This window comes from Natrix helvetica (genome assembly GCF_964273705.1).
Source record: "Natrix helvetica genome assembly, chromosome: 4".
Lineage (NCBI taxonomy): Eukaryota > Metazoa > Chordata > Lepidosauria > Squamata > Natricidae > Natrix > Natrix helvetica.
Genome location: NC_138550.1, coordinates 125,610,293 through 125,634,035, shown reverse-complemented (window position 1 = coordinate 125,634,035; position 23,743 = coordinate 125,610,293). Strand labels below are relative to the sequence as shown.

The following is a 23,743-nucleotide window of genomic DNA, read 5'->3' as shown; positions in this document are numbered from 1 at the left end:
AGTCAGCAAAGCAAATATAGATTTATAGCAATTGTATGGTGTGCAACATAAATTTGCTAGCAAAACAAAACAAAAACCATAGTATCACATCAGCATTATACAAGATCAAGACAGAGAACATATTCAGTATTCTGCAGTAAGGCTCGTCCCCAACTCACTCAGGTGCGCTTTCCAGATTCAACAGGTCAGACTAAGCACAGTATTAGTCCCAGTCCATTGAAGTGAACCATGTGTAAATTCCATTCAAGTGGCAGCATTTAAGTTAACTGAATCTAATTGTATTAATCTGACTGGCTGAATTTCTATAACTATTAACAGAATAATACATCCAACCGAACATAAGTGGATTTATTCCTGAATATTTATGTATAAGATTTCACAGATGTCTAATGCTCTTTGGATGTGAGCCAGCATTTTACCTGAGGCCTCACCATTGCTAAATATGTTATTTGTCAAGTACTGGGTCAAATATTTATGCACTTGTCCTCACACATTTGCAAGAGGCTTACACAGCTGAATCAACTACAGCTAATAGAGTACCAACACTCCACCACATTTTTCTTTTCTACTACTAACTCACTTTTTTTCGGTGCTGTTGTAACTTAAAATGGTCACTGAACAAATTATTGTAAGTCGAGGACTACCTGTAATTTAAACACAGTAGTCAGGCAATTCAAAGGGATAGTAAATAAAATGTTCCAATTATGCTTATGGATCCATCTATCTATGCATGATTTTGGTGAAACTAGACTTTGATTTATTTTAAGATTCAGTAGGAACCTTAAATAAACACATGTGTCTGTGTGTCTGTGTGTGTATGGTGTATAAGGCAGTGACGTACAGTCAGGGGAGGCAGGGGAGGCAGAGCCTCACCACTCTCATCATGAAAAGAAAAAAAATATAAAAGGGAAAAGGCGAGTGCTGAGATGAGGCTTAAAAAAGCCTCTAAAAAAGGGAGGACTGTGACAACTTTGATCTTTGCAAGCATGCAAGCAAAATACCCCAGGATCACGGTGGCGGGGACAGCAATTCCTTCCACTGCGCTGCGGAGAAGAGCCACGCTTTGCAGGAGACTCCTCAGTGCTAGCCTCAGATCAGTGTGAGCCGCGGTCCCCTTCATGTTGGCTCAGGAAGGAGGGGAATGGGACTGCGTGTGCAAGAGGCTCCTCAGCGCTAGCCTCAGATCAGTGCAAGCCGCAGTCCCCTTCATGTTGGCTCAGGAAGGAGGGGAATGGGAGCGTGTGTGCAAGAGGCTCCTCAGTGCTAGCCTCAGATCAGTGCAAGCCGCGGTCCCCTTCATGTTGGCTCAGGAAGGAGGTGAATGGGACCGCGTGTGCAGGAGGCTCCTTCCTCAGGCAACATGAAGGGGACCGCGGTGTGCGCTGATCTGAGGCTAGCGCTGAGGAGCCTCCTGCACAGCATGGCTCTTCTCCGCAGCACAGCGGAAGGAGTTGCTGTCCCCGCCACCGTGATCCTGGGGTATTTTGCTTGTACTCTTGCAAAGATCAAAGTTGTCACAGTCCTCCCTTCATGATGATCATTTGATGACATCAGTGCCTCACCAGCCATAAACCTCACCGCACATCACTGGTATAAGGTGTGTACAGTGTGTGTACATGTGCGTGCACATATATATGCACCAGTGGTGGGATTCAGCCAGTTCGCACCTATTCAGAAGAACCGGTTGTTAACTTTCTAAGCAGTTCGGAGAATGAGTTGTTGGAAGAAATCTCCTTTTGTTTTTCTCTATTTTACAAGGCTAATCCTGTAAGGCAGGCAGGAAGGAGACATTCTGGTGTTGTTTCTAGCCTCATCTTTATTACCCTGCTTACAGAAACTGCCTCTCCGGTTTACCCTTATTGCATTGTAACAGCTAAGGCAAAGCGCCCATCGACCTGAGTGATGTTGAGTTTGCCACGCCTACCCAGTTACATGACCACCGAGCCACGCCTACCCAGCTGGTCATTAGGGCAGAGAACCGGGTGTTAAATTATTTGAATCCCATCACTGATATGCACACACAGATTTCTATTGAAATCATTCACAAATTCTGTTCAAACCTAATCAATTCTTCTAATTAAAATGCAATTTTGAATCAATTTTGACTGCTTCTTCTATTCCAATTAAATATAAGCCATCAATTAGAATCTTATGTGCATCTATATTTATTGTGTAGTGATAATAGTATCACTGATTTGACTGTTAAGTAGTATGTGATCTTTAGATATCAGTGTCAATATCTGCAATTTACTGTGGCCATGAGATACGTTTTCTAGTAAATTATATATTCATTTTGTGTTTCCTGTCATTTCTTCTTAGGATGGAATTGGGGTAGATGAAAAGCTATCATTAAGACAGGTAGCTGTTGTTGAAGATTTCTTTGATATAATCTACTCCATGCACGTGGAAACAGGACCAAATGGAGAGCAAATCAGAAAACATGCTGGACAAAAAAGAACCTATAAAGCAGTAAGTGAATAATCTTACACCAAATGGAATGCCATATTGCTATGTTTTATCAAAAATAAATAAGGCATATTTGTCAATTATTTTTCAATCAAACCATTTTATCCCTAGATGGATCTGTGTTGACTTGCATTAATAAGCTGAGATGTGCTTTAATATATTTGGATTCCAAGTGAAGAAAGACTGCAGATATTATATTGTGCCAATAGTGTACACATTATTTGAATTATAATAAAGGAAGATATAATAGGACCCATGTTGATTAGATAAATCAGAACCAATTCACCAGTATATTTAAATAATGTTTCAGACTTATTTTCCTATAACTGCTAGAGAAATCAAGTTGTATATATATTCTGTGTCCACTTATCAAGGTGATTCTTTTGTTTTTAATATTTTATTTATTAAAATGCTTGATATGTTATCCTTAGATAACATAGATGTGAATATTTAGGTAATATATAAACATTACTTATGCATATTAATATATAATATACATATATTATGCATATTATATATTAATATATAATATACTATATTAATAGTAAATGAAAATGTTCTCCAATCATTTTAGTAGGTATATAATTTTCAGGAAACATGATAAATTTATATTTTTTAAAAGTTTGAATCACTTTATTCTCAACAGTATTTTAATTATAATGTGGGCTGTCTTTATTACTTTCATAATGAACCAGCTTTCCAGTTTGAAACCTCAGTTTTATTTCTCCAGTTACAAACATGCCTTCTTAAGTCCTCCTCTACCAATCTAATTCATCTTTTATAATGTACTTTTACATTACAGTGGGGCATTGTTAATAGTGATGTATGAATTAACCAAGTTCCAAATTGAAGAAAGCAATATTCAATTGTGTTTTAGAGATATAAAAGAACAAAATTCAGTTTCAATGAATTTGAGATTAATTAAATAAGAAATTGATCACCAAACTAATAAGGAATACTAACATCTCTTTTTCATCGAGATAACATAGCAGAGATGATAGATTATTATTTCCAAAACATTAATGATAATAGTTTAAGAGAAATTACTTCAAGACTTTATATAATAAACATGTGAAATATTTTTAAGGAAGATTGGATCGGTTTACTTCAACTTATTTTCAAAATGTATTTCAAAAATAAGCTTTACTAAAAATAAAAAAGCCTATCACTTGATTTTTCTGGGCAAGAGACCCTATTGATATGCTGTAGCTCTTTGGCAGGGTTAACTTTTCTGAGAATTATGTGCTCCCTGTTAATTAAAAAAATGGAGGTGCATATATTAACATTTGCATATATAATTCAATATAAAAAGCCTTTATTATACACAATCATATAACTGAAACCCCCCAAGATCTATCTATGCAATGAAAATTCACTTAGAGCATGATCAGGACAAATACCTGTATGAAACAGATTGGTTATTTATTTTTTATTTGGGGGGAAATTTGAGAGACTTGAGGAATAAATTACCATTTGGAGAAATCAAATAAACAAGAGACTGAATGACCTGAACAGTTGCAGACAGATTGGACTACAGAGGCTGTCATGGACTATATTACAGATCAGATGCATAAATTAAGAGTTAAGAAATAATGAAAATAAAATAGTATAGTTTTAGTGAAAAGAAGGTAATACAAGAAAGAGCAAATCAGATAGTAAAAAGAACAGGAGAGTTTACCATGTTTCTCATCTGTCTTTCCTCCAACTCAGTTCGTCTAAAGAAATTATATCAGATGAATGTGGCACACAAACTCTCACTCTTCTTGTTAGATAGGGCAATGAGAAGGCAGACTCCGGCTTAACGCAACAACAGCTCTTTATTGTAACAGTCAAGTATGTACAATCCAGCAACTGTTCGGTCTGACAGCTCTCCTTTTATAGGGAGCTGTCAGACCTCTTAGCCAATCAGATTAAACCTCTGTTCCCGCTGGAACAAAGGACCAGAGTGGAAACCATGGTAGCTAGTGTTAATATCTAACACCCCTCCCCTCTTGGTTGGGATGTTCCTATAGGTCACATAGTCTTTGAGGTAGACGGGTCTTTTTTTCGCTCTACCAGACCTGCGCAGTTCATTTGGAACCGGTTCTTCAGGCAGGTCAGATGGACCTGTCTGCTCCCCAGCTCCGCTCTGTGGAACCTGCTGGAACTTACCCCAGGCCGCAGCTGGAGTTCCCTGGCTTTGCTCGCTTGGAGCTCGCTGTGGGCCTGCAACAAACTCAGATACGTTTTCCGGACCTTGCGGGTTTGAGCTGGCTGTGGAAGGAGTGAATGTTTGCTCCTTTTGGGTAGGACCTTGGCTGCTTCGTTCCGGAATTTTGTCTGGTGCCCTAAGATTGGAGTGGGAGAGGCGACCACGGAGTTGGTCAATATGCCTCCTCCAATTTCTATCATCCTCCAGCTCTAATAAATAAGAGCGAGGCCCGGGTGATGCCTATCACCGTAGCAGGAATCCGCAGAGTTCCCCCGGCATAGTTGTGGGCGTATACTGAATCCGCGATGCTGAAGCTTAGAATCTTGCTTGTGGAGTCTGGGGGCAATGTGGCAGAGTAGTTTGGATGTAGCCAGTCTAAGTGGGACCTTAGACGGCGACCCATGAGAAGCTCGGAGGGGCTTCTCCCCGTGGTGACACTTGGCGTAATATGTTGGATTAGTAAATAGTGATCAACCCATGTTTGCCAATCACCCGGGCCCATTCTGGTGAGGACCTCTTTAGCCGATCGCACCATTCACTCCGCCTGACCATTGGAGGCGGGTGGAATGGTGCGACTAGGGCATGCCGAATTCCCTGGCTAGCTAAGTAGGTCTCGAATTGCATGGCCGTGAATTGGGGCCCATTGTCTGAGACCAAGACGTCGGGCAGGTCGTGCGTGGAGAAAAGTCTCTATAGCACCTTGATGACCGCCTCTGCCATGGTAGAGGTCATCAGAGCTACCTCTAACCATTTCGAATATGCGTCCACAACTATTAGGAACGTTTGGCCATGAACGGAGCCTGCAAAGTCAATGTGCACCCTAGACCAGGGTGCCTGAGGGCGCTCCCACTCCTTAGCGGGCACCTCTGGGGGAGCTGGTCTGGCTTCCTGACACGGAGTGCAGGGGGCCACCCACTCTTCTATCTCCCTGTCCATGTTAGGCCACCAGATGTAGCTCCTAGCCAAGGACTTCATCCTGACGATGCCAGGATGCCCCACATGTAATGCCTCCAATACTGCCTTTCACAGTTTCCTTGGAACAACCACCCGGTCCCCCCACAGTAAACAGCCCTTGATTACCGACAACTCATCACGTTTAGTAAAAAACATTTTAAATTCGGCCCCAACAGGCCCCTTGGGCCACCCCCTCCATACCCAGTTCAGAATCTGCTTAATAACAGAGTCTTTAGCAGAAAAGTGGGAAACGTCATTGGATGAGACAGGTCCAGAGTCCAGGCAGTCAATAAGAAGGACCGGCGTCTCGGGAGTGGGGTCGGCCAGCAGTTCGGGTAGGGGACAGCGGCTTAAAGTGCCGGCATGTCCCAACGTGGAACCAGGGCGGTGAATCAGTTTGTAGGAGTAAGCAGCCAGGAACACAGTCCACCTGGTCATGCGCGGAGACAAGGAAACTGGGGTAGGTCGGTCCCCAGCCAGTAGCCCCAGCAGCGGTTTGTGGTCCATCACAAGTTCGAAGTCTCGGCCATAAAGGTACTCGTGGAACCGCTTGACTCCCGCCACAGCAGCCAAAGCTTCTCTGTCCATTTGGCTATAGTTCCTTTCATCAGGAGACAAGGTTCGTGAGTAGAAAGCGATGGGGGCTTCCATGCCATTGGGCATGCAGTGGCTGAGGACAGCGCCGATGCCAAAAGGGGATGCGTCGCACATTAACACCAGCGGCAGGGTCTGGCTGTACTGGACCGGCAGGGAGTCAGCAGTCAGCAGGCGTTTTACCGTGGCAAATGCGGCGGCCTCGGCTCCAGGATCATTTGGCGTTCTTGGACAGGAGGCGATGTAAGAGCTCAGCGACTGTTGCTTTGTTTGAGAAAGACACTGTAGAAGTTAAGGAGCCCGAGGAATGCCTGCAGCTTGGCCTGATTGCGAGGTGTAGGGGCTTCCTGGATAGCTTTTACTTTTTGGGATCTTGGGTGGATTCCAGAGCCATCAATCATGTGCCCCAGAAATTCTACCCTGGGCACATTAATTTTGCATTTTTCTTTTTTGAGCCAGAGGCCTTTTTCGCGAATTCTGGTCAAAACAGCCCTGACTCTTTTTAAAAGTTGCGCCTTGTTTGCAGCCGATACCAAAATGTTGTTGAAATAGGGGACAACTCCTGGTATCCCCTGCAAAAGCCGTTCCATGACGCTTTGGAACAGTCCAGGGGCGATACTAACTCCGAATTGCAGGCGGTGGCATTTGAATGAACCCCTGTGCATCACGATGGTTTGAGCCTCTGCTGTGGCGTCATCTACAGGCAACTGCTGGTATGCCTGCATCATATCGAATTTAGCGAAAAATTTTCCTGGCCCTAGCGAATATAGTAGGTGCTGTACAATGGGCACAGGGTAGGCTCTTTGTTGCAGTGCATTGTTAATTGTGCATTTATAGTCCACGCAGATGTGGACTAACCCGTCCGGCTTTACCGGGGTCACTATAGGGGTCTCCCAGTGTGCATGGTTGACTGGCTCTAGGATACCCTGGCTCACCAGTTTGTCAATTTCCCTATTGATTTTAGGGCGGAGAGCAAAAGGTACTCTCCTGGGTTTGAGCCTGATAGGTGCTATGTTGGGGTCCAAGTTAAAAGAAATTGGCGTCCCCATATACTTACCGAGACCGGAGCTGAAGATGTCCTCGAACTCCTTAAAAATTGCCTAGCCACCGCCATCCTTTATGGCGTTGATCCCGGTGACTTCCAACTCCAGGGCTTTGAACCAGTCTAGCCCCAGGAGACTCTGTAGCGGTGCACTGGCCACGGTCATGGGAAGCTTGGTGCTGATGCCTTTAAATTGCACTCGGAAGGTGCCCTGGCCCATGATGGGGACTCGGTTCCCCTGGTAGTCGCGTAGCATGATGTCTGGCGTGCGAAGGTGCCGTTTTTTCAGGCTCAGGATGGCTTGCTTCAGGATTGACCAGGAGATGATCATTAGTGACGATCCAGTGTCGACTTCAAGCTCGCAGGGAGCATCCTCAATGAGGACTGTGACTTTCAGCTTTTTTGGCCGCCTGGTTCGGACTTGCCCTATCGTGGTTTGATAGGTCACTTTGGGTTCTCTCTCTGGGTGCCCTTGGGTTTTCCGCCAGGCCCCTGGGTTGGGCCTCTGTTGGCGGGTTGGTTTTGGCTGCCAAGCGGTGGCAGGGAATTCGCCCCGGCACACTTTGGCAATGTGTCCCTTTTTATCGCAACGCTGACAGGTTGCATCCCGGAACCGACAGGTAGACCGGGCATGGTCCCCTCCGCAGCTTGCGCAGGGCGGCAGGCACGAGTTGAATCTTTGCGCCGTTTTTTTGCGGCCACTGCGCATGCAGTAGCCGTCATCGTCTTTGCTGTCGGAGGGTTCTCGTTCAGCAGCCTCATGATGTACACGCGTTTGCTTCTGCACGATTTGTGGCATGTTGTGCTGGCGCTGCAAGGCTTCCATGGACTTGTCGGCAGATTTGGACACTCTGACTTCATCGAGTGCGATCTGCAGAGACAAGTTCGATCTGGCTAGCAGACGTCTCTGCAGGTTAATGTCCCGCACTCCGCAGATTAAGCTGTCCAAAGTTTGATCGTCCAGGTCACGGAAGTCACAATATGTTGCTGCTTTTTGCAGTGCCACAACATATTGGTTAATGGACTCTCCTTCTCTTTGGTTCCGCACATTGAATTCATGGCGGCAGACGTGCCTCGAAGGTTTGGGCGCGTAGTGAGTTTTTAGGGTCTGTTGTAACTCCGCCCAAGGGACCACTTGGATCGGAGTTGGCTCTGATAGATCCTTCGCCGTTTCGAAGACCTCTTGGCCGCAGTAGCCCAGGAAGAGGTTTTTCTTGCGGGAGTCGGGAACCCCCATGAGGTCGTTTGCTTTGAGGAAGCATTCGAACCTCAGCATATACGATTCCCAGTGTTCAGCCACTGGGTCATACGGAGTTGGTGGGGCGTGCATGGCCATTTTGTCTGAGGCAAGTCGGTTTTTGCCGCTCGAATGGTTGCTCAATGCTGTGCTGATGCTCTGGGCTGGATTTACTTGCTGGATGTCTCGTTCTTCGTTCTTCGCCTAACTGCCTCTCAATCCCACCTTCATCTCCAGTGTTAGATAGGGCAATGAGAAGGCAGACTCCGGCTTAACGCAACAACAGCTCTTTATTGTAACAGTCAAGTATGTACAATCCAGCAACTGTTTGGTCTGACAGCTCTCCTTTTATAGGGAGTGGTCGGACCTCTTAGCCAATCAGATTAAACCTCTGTTCCGGCGGGAACAGAGGACCAGAGTAGAAACCATGGTAGCTAGTGTTAATATCTAACACCTCTGATAGTTTTCTGACAAGCATTATTTTACAGATGTAATCAAACTCATTGACTGCCTACTCAGAACCTAGTCAGAGAAACAGTGTACTTGCCCTTATCCTCAGCTTTGTTCACATGGGGAAGGAAAATTTCAGTGGTGTGCAAGAATTGTAATTCCATTCTCTGAATAACCCTTAAATTTCTCCAAAGCTATTTGAAAGCACTCAATTTGATCTGGTGCCTTAAGTGATGCAAAATTTATATATGTAAATCTCTTTTAAAAGGATCTTTGTGTAATTTCTATGTGTAAAACTCTTTAAAAAGGACTTTAAACCTTCACAGAACCACAAAAACAATGGGCACTTATATACCGGTACCTTCTTTTTCTACTTTAGCAATTCAGAGAAAGGGTGAACAGTTGATTCTCTTAGGAATTTATTGGAGACATTAGACTTAAGCTGTGGAGACTTTAGAATTAATCAGTATTCAATACAATAATTAAAAGTTAGTTGTAAGATTTTTTGAACATAAAAATATTTTTTTGTGTAAGTTAGTACAGCATTCTTGGAACCAAACCAGTATCATTCATTATAAAAAAGCATAATAAATATTATTATTAGTGTTAGATTGGGTAATGGATAGGTACACACAGGCTTAATGGTAACAGCAGCTCTTTATTAAGTACAAATGAGAACAATCCAGGGAAGCTTGAATCTGACAGCAGCCCTTTTATAGGGAGCTGTCAGACCTGTGGACCAATAGGATTAAACCTCTGTTCCCGCCAGAGGACCTTGGTGGAAACCACTGTAGTTAGAACAAGTATCTAACAATTAGGTAAAAAAATACATTGAATATATAAAGAAGAAATATCATCACAAGCTTTTGCCACCTTTCACTTTTTCAATTCTGCCTCTGTAGAATCAAGTATATCATCAAGTGTTCAGAATATTTAGAAACTAAGTGGCACATCTGGCATTTTGAGAAAATATGAACAGTTTCATAAAATATTTTTTATAGTTGTGAAACATCCATTTTATGAAAATCTGATTGCTAAAAAAAACTGAACTAATTTGTCATATACAATAATGAATAGTGACAGCAATAGCACTTAGACCTATATACTGCTTCATAGTGCTTTACAGACCTCTTTAAGCGGTTTACAGAGTCAGCATATTTGCTCCCAACAATCTGGGTCCTCATTTTACTGACCTCAGAAGGATGAAAGGCTGAGTCAACATTGAGCCTGGTGAGAGTCGAATTGCCAAATTGAAGGCAGCCAGTAGTTAGCAGAAGTAGCTTGTAGTACTGCATTCCAGCCACTGTGTCACCACGACTCTTGAAGAGGGGAGTTTTTTTTCCTACAAATTTCACAGCAAGCATTTCAGTCCATATAGCACAGCCCCCACTTGACTGAAGATAAGTTAGTGAGGCTAAAGGCAAGAAACTAATAAATAAAGTAAATGAAAAACAGAAATACTTTTGGGTCCCAACAACACAAAAGTGGTTGTTTATATCTACTGTTTTGTCCTGTGACATAAATTTTCCTTTGTTTCATTCATTTCATAGAAAGATAATCCAATTAATTTCCCCAAATTATTATTAAATAATTTCCTTTATAATTAATTTAGTTTCCAAAATGTATAGAGAAGTCTCAATGAAATCATTTCCCCTTATTTAATCATTATTTCCCCAGATCCTGGCCCTAATCAAGTCACATTTAAATAATTTTCAATATGTTGTTTTCTATTTTATCTGCTAACTATTCATCTGTTTTTTTGTCAGCCAATTTGTCAATTATTTTTTTTCTCTCTGCCATCACTTCTCTCAATCAGCTAATTTACCATTTCCCTAATTTCTTATTTTATGTTTCTCTCTCACAGAGAAATAATATGAATGATTACTTCAATTTTAATGCAAAAATTAGATCGTCACTTTTCTACTGTTGCACTGCTGCTTACATGTGTCTGTGAGAAAGCTTCATTAATCTCAGTATAACTTATTTCTGAGCAAACATTGGGATTTCACTATTAAATATTATATACACAAGATAAATATTTTCAACTTTCAGGTTGCCATTATTTAGATATCAGAATAATCTTGCTTCCTAGCATGTTTATTTATCTTAAACTACATGTATGAACAAATTAAGTATCATTGGTTTGACTCTGCAACTCTGAAAAATAATAAAGGTTTTGTGGCACTATAAAGCTGGCAAATTTGTTTTGGAACACTGTAGTAGTTTGTAAACAAGTAGGTAGAGCATAAAATTGGAAAAAACACTTGGGGAAAGAACCTAGATGTTTACATGAATTATGAGTGTCCTCCTGTCATGTCAAAGCTGCTATGCCTGCAGGGCAGTTGGTGGTCAAATACAGGAGTAATAATGGGCGCTTCACGTGGCAAGTAAATTGTATGACAGCTATCATAATATCAAGTAATGCACTGTATCTGTCCCAGCTAACAGACAGTTTCTCTTTTACCAGCTAAGTTGTGAGCAGCCTGCTCACTGTTTCATTATATCAGAAAAGTACCTATATCAAAAATGTATTTGACAAGTTCAAAATGATTTCATACTAAACCTAGTTCTTAAATCAACAAAAAAGAATTTAGTTATAGGATGGAATAACACTTCCACAATCATGCAAAGTTTCATTTGAACCTGTGTGCTCTTTTCCTGGTTACCTGCTCATTCACATTCTGAGATTCTTTTCTTTGTAATTTCTATCATTATAGTTGCTTTTTCCAAGATAGTTTTCTCAAGATATTTATGGCATTGCTGTAAAGAGAAAATAAATATTGTGGAGTATAAAAGAAGTTTCTGAAAACACACGATTCATATGGAAATTTCTAAATATATATAATTTTAGGATAAAAGACATCGGTATATTCATTTTAATTGTACACATTTTAATAGCTACCATATGGATGCTGTTTCAAATTTGTTCGGTTACACAACTGCCATTGTATAGGCTACACAACATGTTGAAGACAAATTCTCATAACAAGTAATATGGTGCAATGAATTGCTTTACATCTCAGGTTATCCATGCTTATGTATGTATGTGTGTATATGTTTGTGCATTATTTTAAATTTCCTCATAGCATAGGCATACAATTATGTTGGAAGATTTTATTTTATTTATATCATGGGATCTTAGCTGATGACTTTGCCTAAATAAATAATAAAATAAAGAAATAAACAAACCACAAAATCTTTCCATATATTATCAGTTTTATATACATATGTTTAAAATTAGTTTTATCATAAATGAATCCATTTCAAATATGTTTTAGCTGCCAAAATTTGACCAACTTTAAGCTGCAGAACTATACCATTAATAGATTAAAATGTACAATGCATCTATGCATTTTAAAATCATATATGAAATGTATTATTACTTATTAGCCTCTACTCTGCCAATGACAATGAGGACTTTCAGAGGCAGATTCTCCTCCCCCTCTCCCCCATATCTCTTATACCAAATATCTTGAGCAGAGTGAATAGGCATAGTAGTGAAGGAGAACAAAGAAAAGTGGTACTGAAATCATGCAGAACAAGGCATTGAGTGTTGACGCTCTCATCTAAGCTTTGGTGTAACTTATCTAATAGTGACCAATAATTTGCCTAAAATCAAGCCTTTTAAAACAATGCTTCAATGGATGAAATTTCAAATGCAATGAAAATCCCATTCCAAAAGAGTACATGGAGTATATTTTCCAGCATGATAATTAATTGTATCTACTGTATGCCTGTTTCTTTGTATACACCACATCAAATATATGCTTTGTCATCTTTTTCTAAATCATCAATTATTTAATAACAATAACACAGTCATATTACTCTAAATGTTTAGCATTTGTCATGTACTAGAAAGGGCATTGTTTCGAAATATATTAGTGCAGTATATAATAGAATATATTACAGCAAATGTACCACTGGTTATGTAAATCCGATGAATGAAGAATACAGCAGGATGAATATGGAATAGAGAGTAAAGAGTAAATACATATATCTCTACGCTTCTTCTTATACTAGACTTCAGCAAGGAAGTTGCCTAGAAACAGAAAGAAGAAATATGGAGGCATAACCTTGTTTTATCTCTGTTTCATCTGATGAATAACACTGCTAACAATATTTGCAACACATATCCTGTGCTGCAATTCTATGTGCTATATTGTATGTAGGTGGCATGTAGAGGAATGTCACATAGAAATTATGCATTAGTCTGAAGAAAGAGTTAGATTTCTCTTTTCACACACAATCATATTGGAGAACAGAGGCAAATTATTTTTGGCTCATTTGGTATCATTCAAACTGCAGTAAAACTATTATTAAAGCTAGTATTTTCTTGAAAGAAATATAAAATTCTACAGCTTCACAAACTTGTGACTCTTTTTCCACTGGTGATAATTCTTGCCTCGCCTTCATTTCCTTGATTTTTAGCTTTAGCCTTATTAACAATTCTTCTCAGTGAAAAGGGGCTTAATATTTTAGCTTTGCAGCTGGACCACTGAGATTTTATTTTCATAAGACCAGGCAAATGAATCCAACATGAAGTAAGGGTTTAGAAATTATTTATTTTATTTTTATCTTTCATGGAGTAAACTCCATGTTACTACCTGAGGCAACTTGGAGACAACAATAACTTAACATTATTTGCTCCTTGAAAACTTGTGTTTTCAAGCCAGGAACGTGCAATGAGGATGATTATGGGATAGCTTGAAATTGTTTCTGAGAATTTAGGTAGTGAAAATGGTGACAGTATAGATGGGACCTCAAATTCGTTTTATTCTGAATTTGTAGCTGAGAATGAATGAAATAATTTTGGGGTTAAAGCAGAGTATAAAGTCTAAATTTTATTAATTTATATACTACTAAAACTCTCGTGCTTGTTTGATGCTTTGTAATTTAAGAGCCTGAAGAAGGGAAGGTGGGAAAGAAGGAAAGAAGAGAAGGGATGGAAGGGAGGTAAGGAAGAATAGGGGGATCCCACATCCACTGATTGTGTTGCCTGCCTGTAGTCATTCTGTTTCTCTGATTAGGTAAGGAAATCTCTGAAATGATGACCCAATGGATGAAGGGTGTTATGTCTAAAAGTATTTAATATGCGAGGATACAGAGAAGATGATGTTTTCTCATTCAGAAAGAATATATTTTGTGCCATGCTATGAAAACTATATTTCTCCATGCAAGCTATTTTTGATAGGCATCCAAAATTTATTACTTTCTGTCCAAAGTTCTGGCAGAATACATTGTTCTCTTCCCTCTATCCCCCCCCCCCCACACACACACACAAATACCCTGTGATGTAGGTTGATAGAAGTTGAGGTAACTGGCCTAAAGTCACTCAGTTTGCTCCATGGCTGAGGGTGGTCTTGAAACTAAGTCTCCTTTGTGCAATCCAATTCTTTCTCCGGGCACTATACTATTAAGTTCTAGTGTATGAAATGTATATCAGTTTCACAGTTTAACTCTTTTGTTTTCCAAATAAAATTCTATCCTACCTAAATGAATTATGAACTCAATACAATTTTTGATTAAAATAAATGAAGCATCCCCCAAATTACAGGTTGCTAATGAATCCACAAGAATGCTTCATTAATTTTAATGCACTAAATGTTTGAATATGTTAGTGAAGTTAACTAATGCGTACAGACTATTTTCACTCTTAATTTTACGTACTGGTTCAGTCTGTCTGGCAGCAACATGGCAGTGTCCAATATAATTGTTTATTGTTGAAAGTAGAACTAAGTAGAACTAAACACTATGTTGAATAGGGGCTTCTGTACATAGCAATCCATGGGGTGGGCAAGATGGGGAGTGATCAAGTACATATCTTAATATTGTGATACTAGGTCTGCCCCTTATGCACAGTGCACAATGGAACATTATGATGTGTATATAAAATGAAAGTACTTCTGTTGTGATGTTTAGAGGATTTTGATATCATAGTTTTGAATGAATACCTATATTGAAACATATATTGAAATAACTAGCAATAGCAATAGCATTTAGACATATACGTACTACTTCACAATGCTTTACAGCATTCTCTAAGCAGTTTACAGAGTCAGAATATTGTCCCCAGTAATCTGGGTCCTCATTTTACTGACCTGAGAAGGATGGAAGGCTGAGTCAACCTTGAGCTAGTGAGATTCGAACTGCTGAACTTCTGTTAGTTGTCAGCAGAATTATCCTGCAATACCACATTCTAATTACTGCAACACCACAGTTCTGTTCCTTAAAAAGGTAATTTCTTTGCTATATTGGATTTTAATCATGACAGATTGAGATGCAATTATATTGTCCCTCTTTCTATCCAGAGCATCTTCTGGAAGGATGAGGTCATCTGTATTCTTTATTTAAATGCTAATGCATCTCAATTTATCATGTTATTCTCATAGTAAGGTTAACTTTGCAAAGCCACCTTCACTAGGTTATATTTGTTGCTTAATTTAAAATCTATTAAATGGTGTGGATTCACTTACACAAAGGTGCAATGAAGTAATTGGCATCTGACATGGTGGTAACTCTTAAAAGTAGCTGCATTTTCTCCTCCTATTGTCTAAAATTGACATGCAATTAACAAAGTATTATCAAAAGGCAAAATTGGGGACAGAATAAAAACAGTGGTAAAAGAATAGAACTATAAAAGATAAATGCAAATATTTTGGACATATGAACAAAAGACATTTTGGAAACATCATCTAAATATTTATTATTTTCTCAATTTTTTGTCATAAGCAAAAATGATTTTATTAACATTATGTCTTGATTTGGTAGTCCAAGTAAACTGCTATTGCTTGAAATTCAATGTAGTATTCAGGCATACTTTATTGGATTTTCAGGAATTATGATATCATACACTTTATTTAGAAATATGATAGGTTCCATTAAATCATACCCACTCAGCTTATATCTTAATGCCTATATTTCATTATTCATTTCAGATTTCAGAGACCTATGCCTTTCTACCAAGAGAAGCAGTGACACGATTCCTAATGAGCTGCTCAGAGTGCCAGAAAAGAATGCATTTAAACCCAGATGGAGCTGATCATAAAGGTAGGTTTAGTGTCAAATAATGAGATGTAAAGCATTTTATTCATAGTCCATTTATATTTTCCTGATTTAAATGAAGGTGCATAAAAATTGTACACTTGACTGATTGAAACATTCATATCAACTTATTTCTACATATACTATGTTGTATGTCTCCAAAATTCTCTTAAAGGGTTATATGTAATGCAAGTATGCTCTTATATAGCCACAATAAGGGAAATAATTATTTTTTCTTCTGTTCAATCATGCCCAATTCTTGGAGACTGCCTGGACAAGTCCTTACAGTTTTCTCAGGAAGGTTTTCCAGAACTTGTTTGCCATTGTATCCTTCCTAGGGCTGAGATAAAATGACTGGCCCAAGGTCACTCATATACAGGCAGGACTAGAAGTCACAGTCTTCTGCTCTCTAGGCTAACCCTTTAACCACTACACCAAGACAGGATAGTTTTCATTCATTTTCTTTGTACATAAAATAATGTCTTTTCTAAAATGATATATAATAACTATCCTCTATCGGTATAATAAGATGATGTGTGAAAATTGAATGCATAATTTGTTTCAGCTAAACCCGCCCCTCAGTGTTATGATAGTGGGGAAAGGATCTAGTGAGTGTAAGATATGCAGTCCTGAGATCCTGGAGGATGGTACAGTCTGAATCTAACAAATGAAATGTCAATGATAATATTTAGGGTGGGTTAAAGAACAGATAAACTCTAACCTGTATACAAGCCAAACATAAATAACATATTCTGAAATGAAAAACTCTACTTCCTCTCCTCTCCACCTATGCATGCATCTACAGAAGTCTTCCATTAAGTATGAAATATACATAAATAAGTACTCTTAAATTACATTTGAATTGTAGAAGGAAGGTTCTTTCTCACAGAGGGAAAAACTCATAGATCTCATAGAAACATAAGAATATTGAGGGGAGGCAAAAGTGAGACAATTTTCTCAGATCAGCTAGTTACCCTGATTGTATGACTGATTTTATGCCATCAAGTTGCTATTGATTCTTAGCGACACAGATGTCCTCCATAATGATTTGCCTCTAACCTGGTCTTCAGTTCTTCCATGGTTCCTACCCCTGAACCATATTGGGTTCAAATATTGTTTGCTGCCATTCTGCGTTATTCACTGGCTTATTCTCTAGCATACTTAGTGGAGTTTTGAGATAAAACAAGGTTAAAATGCAGAAAAGGGATAAGAAATACTAGTCATAAGACAAAATATAGTTAAATCTAGTTTACCCTAATTCACTTTACCTTTCCATATTTATCTATCATGTGCAAGAAACCAGGTAGAGTTCAAATGTACTGCAAGTTTGTTCCAAGCAATATATACACAAGAATATGATCTACTAATGGTCAAGGCACATTGACACCAGATAGCAGTCAACAGACTTCCAAGATCTCTTTCAGGGGTGTAGGGATACCAGATCTCAGACTGTTGATGCTTTTGACCCCACCCTAGGCTCAGCCTGGTCATCTCCTACATTATCTTTGGAAATTATCCTGGCTTTCATTGTGTTCATACCAGTTCATTCATTGCATTTTGTTTTCAGATCTTTCGTCTTTTATTTTTGAGGATCACTGAAGCATAATTCTTGGCCTATCCCTTGCTCACTATCCATTCACTTTTCTCGATGTTGCTCACCTTGGTGCTGAATCACAGCATTCATAAGCCATTATTTTTCCATTGCACTGAAATTACTTTATGTTTCTCTTGACATAACCAATTCTTATTCCATTTAACAAAATGTTCAGAACATGCTGCTATAGTTATAAACTAATAAAATATTGAATTCCCCAAAGAAGCATGCTGCTATATTCATTTTTGCTCATTTTTGACAAACACTCATACCTTACATTATGTCACAAACTACACATTATTGTTCTATTTGCATTTCAGTACCTTAACATTTCTCTATTTATTTCTCCATATTTAATATTCTATTAAAATATAGGAATTAATTCAGTTACTATAATTTGTAATTGTTTGCTTCATCTTCCCTATCAAAAACAATTGTGTTGGTATTTGATAATTAATTTTCAGATCCACATTCATATTATATTATTATTGTGGGAAAGCAGGGGATGAAACATTTGGTGTTTATCTCAGAAGAGGCAATTCAGTGAAAGACTGTCCCTTAAGTAATATTACTGAGTTTATGAACCAATTCTTGCCATTTTCATATCTTAGACTAGCATTAAAAATCTATATTGTTTTTGCTTCCTTATGTTGCCAGCCATGAGGGTCTTGACAACAATCTTGAAAACTTGTTTGCCACTCCATCCTTCCCAGTTTCCTTTTGGGGAGAAGATCAAAACAAAGTAAAAGATGAGGAGTTCTCTCCATCATGCTTGCTTCTCTCCATCACTTATTACTATCCTATTCTATCCTATCATTTTCTTGTACTAATGGACTCACCTCTTCATTTTTTCTTTCTTTCACTATTTACATTACCAAAAAGGCCTTTTGGTTCCTTTTAGCTTCTCCATGTGAGTCTAAGTTACTTTTGCACTTTAGCCTTCCAACTTTATTTCAGTAGCTATTTGCTACTTACTGAGTCAGTTGCTTGGTGATTATAGGCACCTTCCATTTCCTCAATATGTCTTTCTAACACTTAGTTCACCTAAAAGCCTGCTGCGCAATTTCTAAAATGTCAATTTTTTTTCATTGAAAAGGTGTGTAACTATAGTTTTAGTAATGTGTTTTTGAGAAATTCCCAATGTTCTTACACAATCTTGGATCTCAAAATTTTTTCCCATGGGATCCTGCATATTACTTCTCTGGAATTACTTTTTCTGAAACATATTGTACACCAATTTCTCTTCCTGTAGTATCTTTTCTTTAATAAAGTTATTTTTTTTATTTTCAAACAAACACAACACATAAAATCTTCCTTCTTTACATACTGTAGAAAGTGTATCAGTTGGTTGCAAAAGGCTTTCGTGCATCTCTTCCACAGTCATCAAGCATAATTCATATTAACTCAAGTATTTTACTCAGATATTTATGCATGTTACCGTTATTATACCTCTATTTTCATTTGACTATAATTGTTTAAATGTCCTTCATCATAAAATATACCAAGATTTAATACATAACCACATACTGGCATTTCATTTACTATTTCTAAAATCCTCCAATGACACTAAATCCTTATGTCCTATTCTAGCTAAACATCCATAATATTTAATAACAAAGTTTTCTGTCCTTCTTTCCAAATCACTGTTTACAATTTACATCCCATTTCCTTGTGTTGTACCCATACATATATATACATTATCATTATCCCTCCTTTATTTGACTATATCCTGCATCATATCATTTCCCCCCTAATAATCAAGACTTAACTGAATCTAACTTAATTCTTTTTAAATTTTTATTAACCTTTATATATAATCCAAAAGGGTTTTTAATCTTCCTTTCATGGGTACCATTCAATATTCATATCCAGTTATTACTTATCATAACACTACACATTGTTTACATTATTATCATTATCAATTATTTATTTAACTATATCTATTATCACTAAATTTCGCTAAGTTTAGCTACTTTTAAATTATACTCTTCCATCTATCAACCTGTATCTTTCCAGTAGCAAAACAGTCTCACATCTTCTGCCATTTGTGGTATCAGTCCACTAATCATCTCCTTAATCAACTTTGTATGGACTCCTCTTAGCAACTCTTTGCTTATAGAATCTCTCATGTAATTTCGATGCCCTTCTTCTGTTTCCTTAATCAGCTTATCTTTGATTGTCAGTAGTGTTATCAATGATATTGCTAATAAGATTTCTCTCTTTAAATCCATAAATTCTTTTGTTTTCCTTTCTTCTGTATCTTGCCATCTGGGGTAGATTTCCCCTCCATTTAATTCCTCTTTCAGTATTCCACTCTTTCCCTTTTCAGAGACAAACCAATTGCCATAAATATCAGCAATTTTATTTTCTTTATATTCATTTTCCTCTTCGATTTTTAGGATTTTAACGGTCACTTTTTCCTTTTGATTAGCATCTTCAACTTCTTCATCATATTTTGCTGTTAGTTGCACTAAAATTTCCAACTTCTTCTCTATCCTCTCACATGTATCTCATAATTTCTGTATTTCTGAGAGTATCTTTTGCAAACTTAAAACTTCTTTCTGCTGTTGAAATTGTGCCATTATCTCCAGCTAATAAACACTGCTATTCTAGCTTAGAAGGTTTTAACAGAATTAAGCATCATAATAACACTTCACCTTTACTTCAAAGGAACACCTGTGTGCTTTTCTTTTTATCACTCTCTATAAACAAATTATGAGACCTTGGAGTACCAAGCCAGGATAATCAGTAAAAAAGTGTTTTCTTTTTCAATACACAAACTTTTAGCCTCCGAGTAGCAGTGTTACAATGTATTTTTTGTTTCTTTTTGTATCTTTTTTGAGAGAGAGAGAGAGAGAAAGAGAAAGAGAGAAGAGAAAGAAAGAAAGAAAGAAAGAAAGAAAGAAAGAAAGAAAGAAAGAAAGAAAGAAAAAGAGAACTTATGACTACAATTGAGTCCAAAATTTTTATTACTAAGCAAAAGTGTTGTTAAGTGAGTTTCAGCACATTTTTCAAATTGGCCCCGCCTACCTGGTCACATGACCGCTGAGCCACTCCCACAAAACAGGCCACACCTACAGAATAGGTTCTAAAAAAATTTGAAACCCATAACTGGCCAGATCTAAGTACCCCGTGGGGCGGATCTGGCCCCCAGGCCTTGAGTTTGACATCCCTGAGTAGGCCTTTGCATAATATATTTTGAAAGGTGTAGAAAAGAGGAAGATGTAGAATGTAGAATGGTATTTGCCTTCATATAACATGGCACATGCTCCTTTCTGTGCTAATCATACAGCCGATATCATTCAATTTGGGCATATTTTGTTAAAATGTGTGGAAGTACAACAAAAGCCCTCTTACAAGACAATAACTAAATACATGCAATGTGCTGCCACACTTTTTGGATGCATTGTCATTTAACTACATATCTTGAATGTAGCGTTCTTGCTGAAATTAAAATCAGCATTAGTGAGACAGGAGGCTGCCTAAAATCCTATTCAGGATATCTTGAACCAGTGGTGGGTTCCTACCAGTTCGACTCGGTTCAGCTGAACCAGTAGTGGTTTGGTGGCCTGGGTTGCTGGAACTGGCAGCGACCCAGGCATGCCACGCCCCTGAACTGGTTCACTATGCGGTGCCATCTTGTTTTTGCTTCAGTGTGCCCACAAGCAAACCTGCAGTAGTGACTGCCGGAACCCACCCCTGCCTTGAACTCCATTATGAAGAAAAGTGATACTTATGTAATTAATTATGGGGCTTTCATTGCACCTCTTGCAAATATTTCTATATAAAATATATCAATATATTTTAAATTGTCATGTAAAAGTTTGTAGTTATGAAGACACTTTTATAATCCCCATGGAGTTTGTCAAGTTGCAGTTACTGATTAATTTTTCCTAAAGTGGAGATATTCTAAATACTTTGTTTGCAATTAATTTGTTTATAGAAGCCTATAATGATCACATTATCATATGTTCTAATTCTTTCAGATAATGGAAAACCTCCAACATTGGTGACAAGCATGATTGATTATAATATGCCAATCACAATGGCCTACATGAAGCATATGAAGCTGCAGCTATTAAATTCCCAACAAGATGAGGTAAATACTTTGTTTGTTCATAATAATAATAATTATATTCAAATTACATTCAGGTTTGGACTTGGGTTAAGAGTTTTTCTTTTTAATGCAATTTGATTTTTCCAAATGGAAAATAGGGTAAACATGTGGATTTTAAAAGAAAAACCTATTACACAGAGTGCATAAATGTATAGGTAGATAATATTTTAGATAATTTTGCTAACCGAACAGTTTGTATCATTAGCTACTATCCATAATGGGAAAATATGGTAAGCAACATGATAGGACATTTTTCCTCATCGTGTTATTGGTTGTCTTGAAAGGAATCAAGAAAGTTTAAAAGCAATAAATTGTCTCTGAACATTTGACTATCTTGACTACTTGGAAAAATTGAATGACAGGGTTAGAAATAATAATAATAAATTTGTCTCTTACCTATAAATTGTGGAGAGAGACATATATATATATATAAGCAAAGTTGATGAAATGGCACTCATTAAACTGTCTAAGTGTTTCTCAAACGTGGCTACTTGAAGATGTGTGGATTTCAACTCCCAGAATTCCCAAGTCAGCATTCTTGCCGGGGAATTCTGGGAATTAAAGTTCACACATTTTAAGTTGCTAAGGTTGAGAAATGCTGCTGGCAAGTATACATAAAAGAAGAAAATAGACAAAAGAGAAATATATAAATCAACTTATAGAAAACCAAGACCAATCATTGCCTCCTTAGGCAGCATAGATTAAGAATAGAGGTGTTCATAATAAAGCCTCCTGAACCCAATTTTCCATTTTACCCAACCTAAGATATTTTACTTTTTAAAAAAACATTCACCATTTTAAAAGAAAACAGTCTGAAGAAAAATTGGGAAACCTTTTCCTTTGATCTAATTAATAATCTGCTTCTACTCTATAAAAGTATAAAATAAAGCCAAAAGAATATGCTAATTGGTTCTCTTCCAAGCTACCGTGTTTCCCTGAAAATAAGACAGGATCTTATTTTCTTTTGACCCCCGAAATAAGCACTTGGCCTTATTTTTGGGGAGGTCTTATTATTTATGAGGTCACCTCATGGCTGCTGCTGTGTAGCAATATTTTCGGGGAGGGCTTATTATCTGGAGAGGTCTTATTTTTGGGGAAACAGGGTAATTCTAAGCCATTCACCAGAGCATAACCATCAATAAAATGAGGAAGGGGAAAAGAACAGCATATTATTTGATCTGTTGATCTTCTACACTCCTCTTAAAAGGTTGCTGTTAATTGTAATAGTATTTCTCCTAGAAGCTCTAAGAATTTAAATTTATATGAGAAAAAAAATTAGGGAGAAAGTACCTTTTGCCCAACATAGCCAATGTGATCAAATTTGGAATATCTTGTACTTAGTCTAATTCTTTCAGTATATATCCACACTAATCTTCAAAAGTAATGAAAGATTTATTTTCACAACAGAGTTTTTTTATTATTCACCTGTGATTCTGTAACACACACACACACACACACAATGAGCTGAAGGACAGATAGGGAGAGTAGTGAGCACCCTCCCATATTTGGACATACCAGGGGTTGTAACACAAATACATACCTATTTCCCTGGCTCAGCTGATAAGGAGAGCCTGTGGCTTAGTGGCTAAGATTCATGCCTAATATGTAATACAGCCCAGGTTCAAATACCAGTAAGGGTATGGCTAGCTGATGAGAGCTAAATAGCTTGAAATAGATCTATACTAGTCTCCCTTTATTTATTTATCAGCACAAATATAACAAAGGCAACATTAAAAAATGGCTTTCTGCCTGGATGGCTCCTAGGGTGAGCCGAAAGACAGAAAAAGGGAAGCGCAGCTCCTGGAAACAAATGTATCAGCACAAATACAACACACACACACACACACACACACACACACACACACATACATTTTTGAACATATTTTTGTAACATTTATAATCAGCTTTCCTTAATGTAGACATCAGATGGCAGCACCAAGCCAATTTTGGCTAACCCCTGAAAAAGTTAGCAAGGTGATTCCGTGTTATTACTCGGATGGATCATACTTGTATGATCACAGTATCAAATCACTTTATGCCATATTTTCTCATCATGC

General features: G+C 38.0%; 1 protein-coding gene across 3 annotated transcripts in view; it reads left to right on the top strand.

Moving 5' to 3' along the window:
* NOL4 (nucleolar protein 4) overlaps nt 1-23,743 on the top strand; it is a 162,247-nt gene that overhangs the window by 51,528 nt on the left and 86,976 nt on the right. For all 3 annotated transcript variants that reach the window (XM_081950805.1, XM_081950804.1, XM_081950806.1), the window contains exons 2-4: nt 2,320-2,469; nt 15,870-15,981; nt 21,556-21,668. In XM_081950805.1, the coding sequence (XP_081806931.1) occupies nt 2,320-2,469; nt 15,870-15,981; nt 21,556-21,668 (375 nt within the window). The remainder of the gene's footprint in view (nt 1-2,319; nt 2,470-15,869; nt 15,982-21,555; nt 21,669-23,743) is intronic.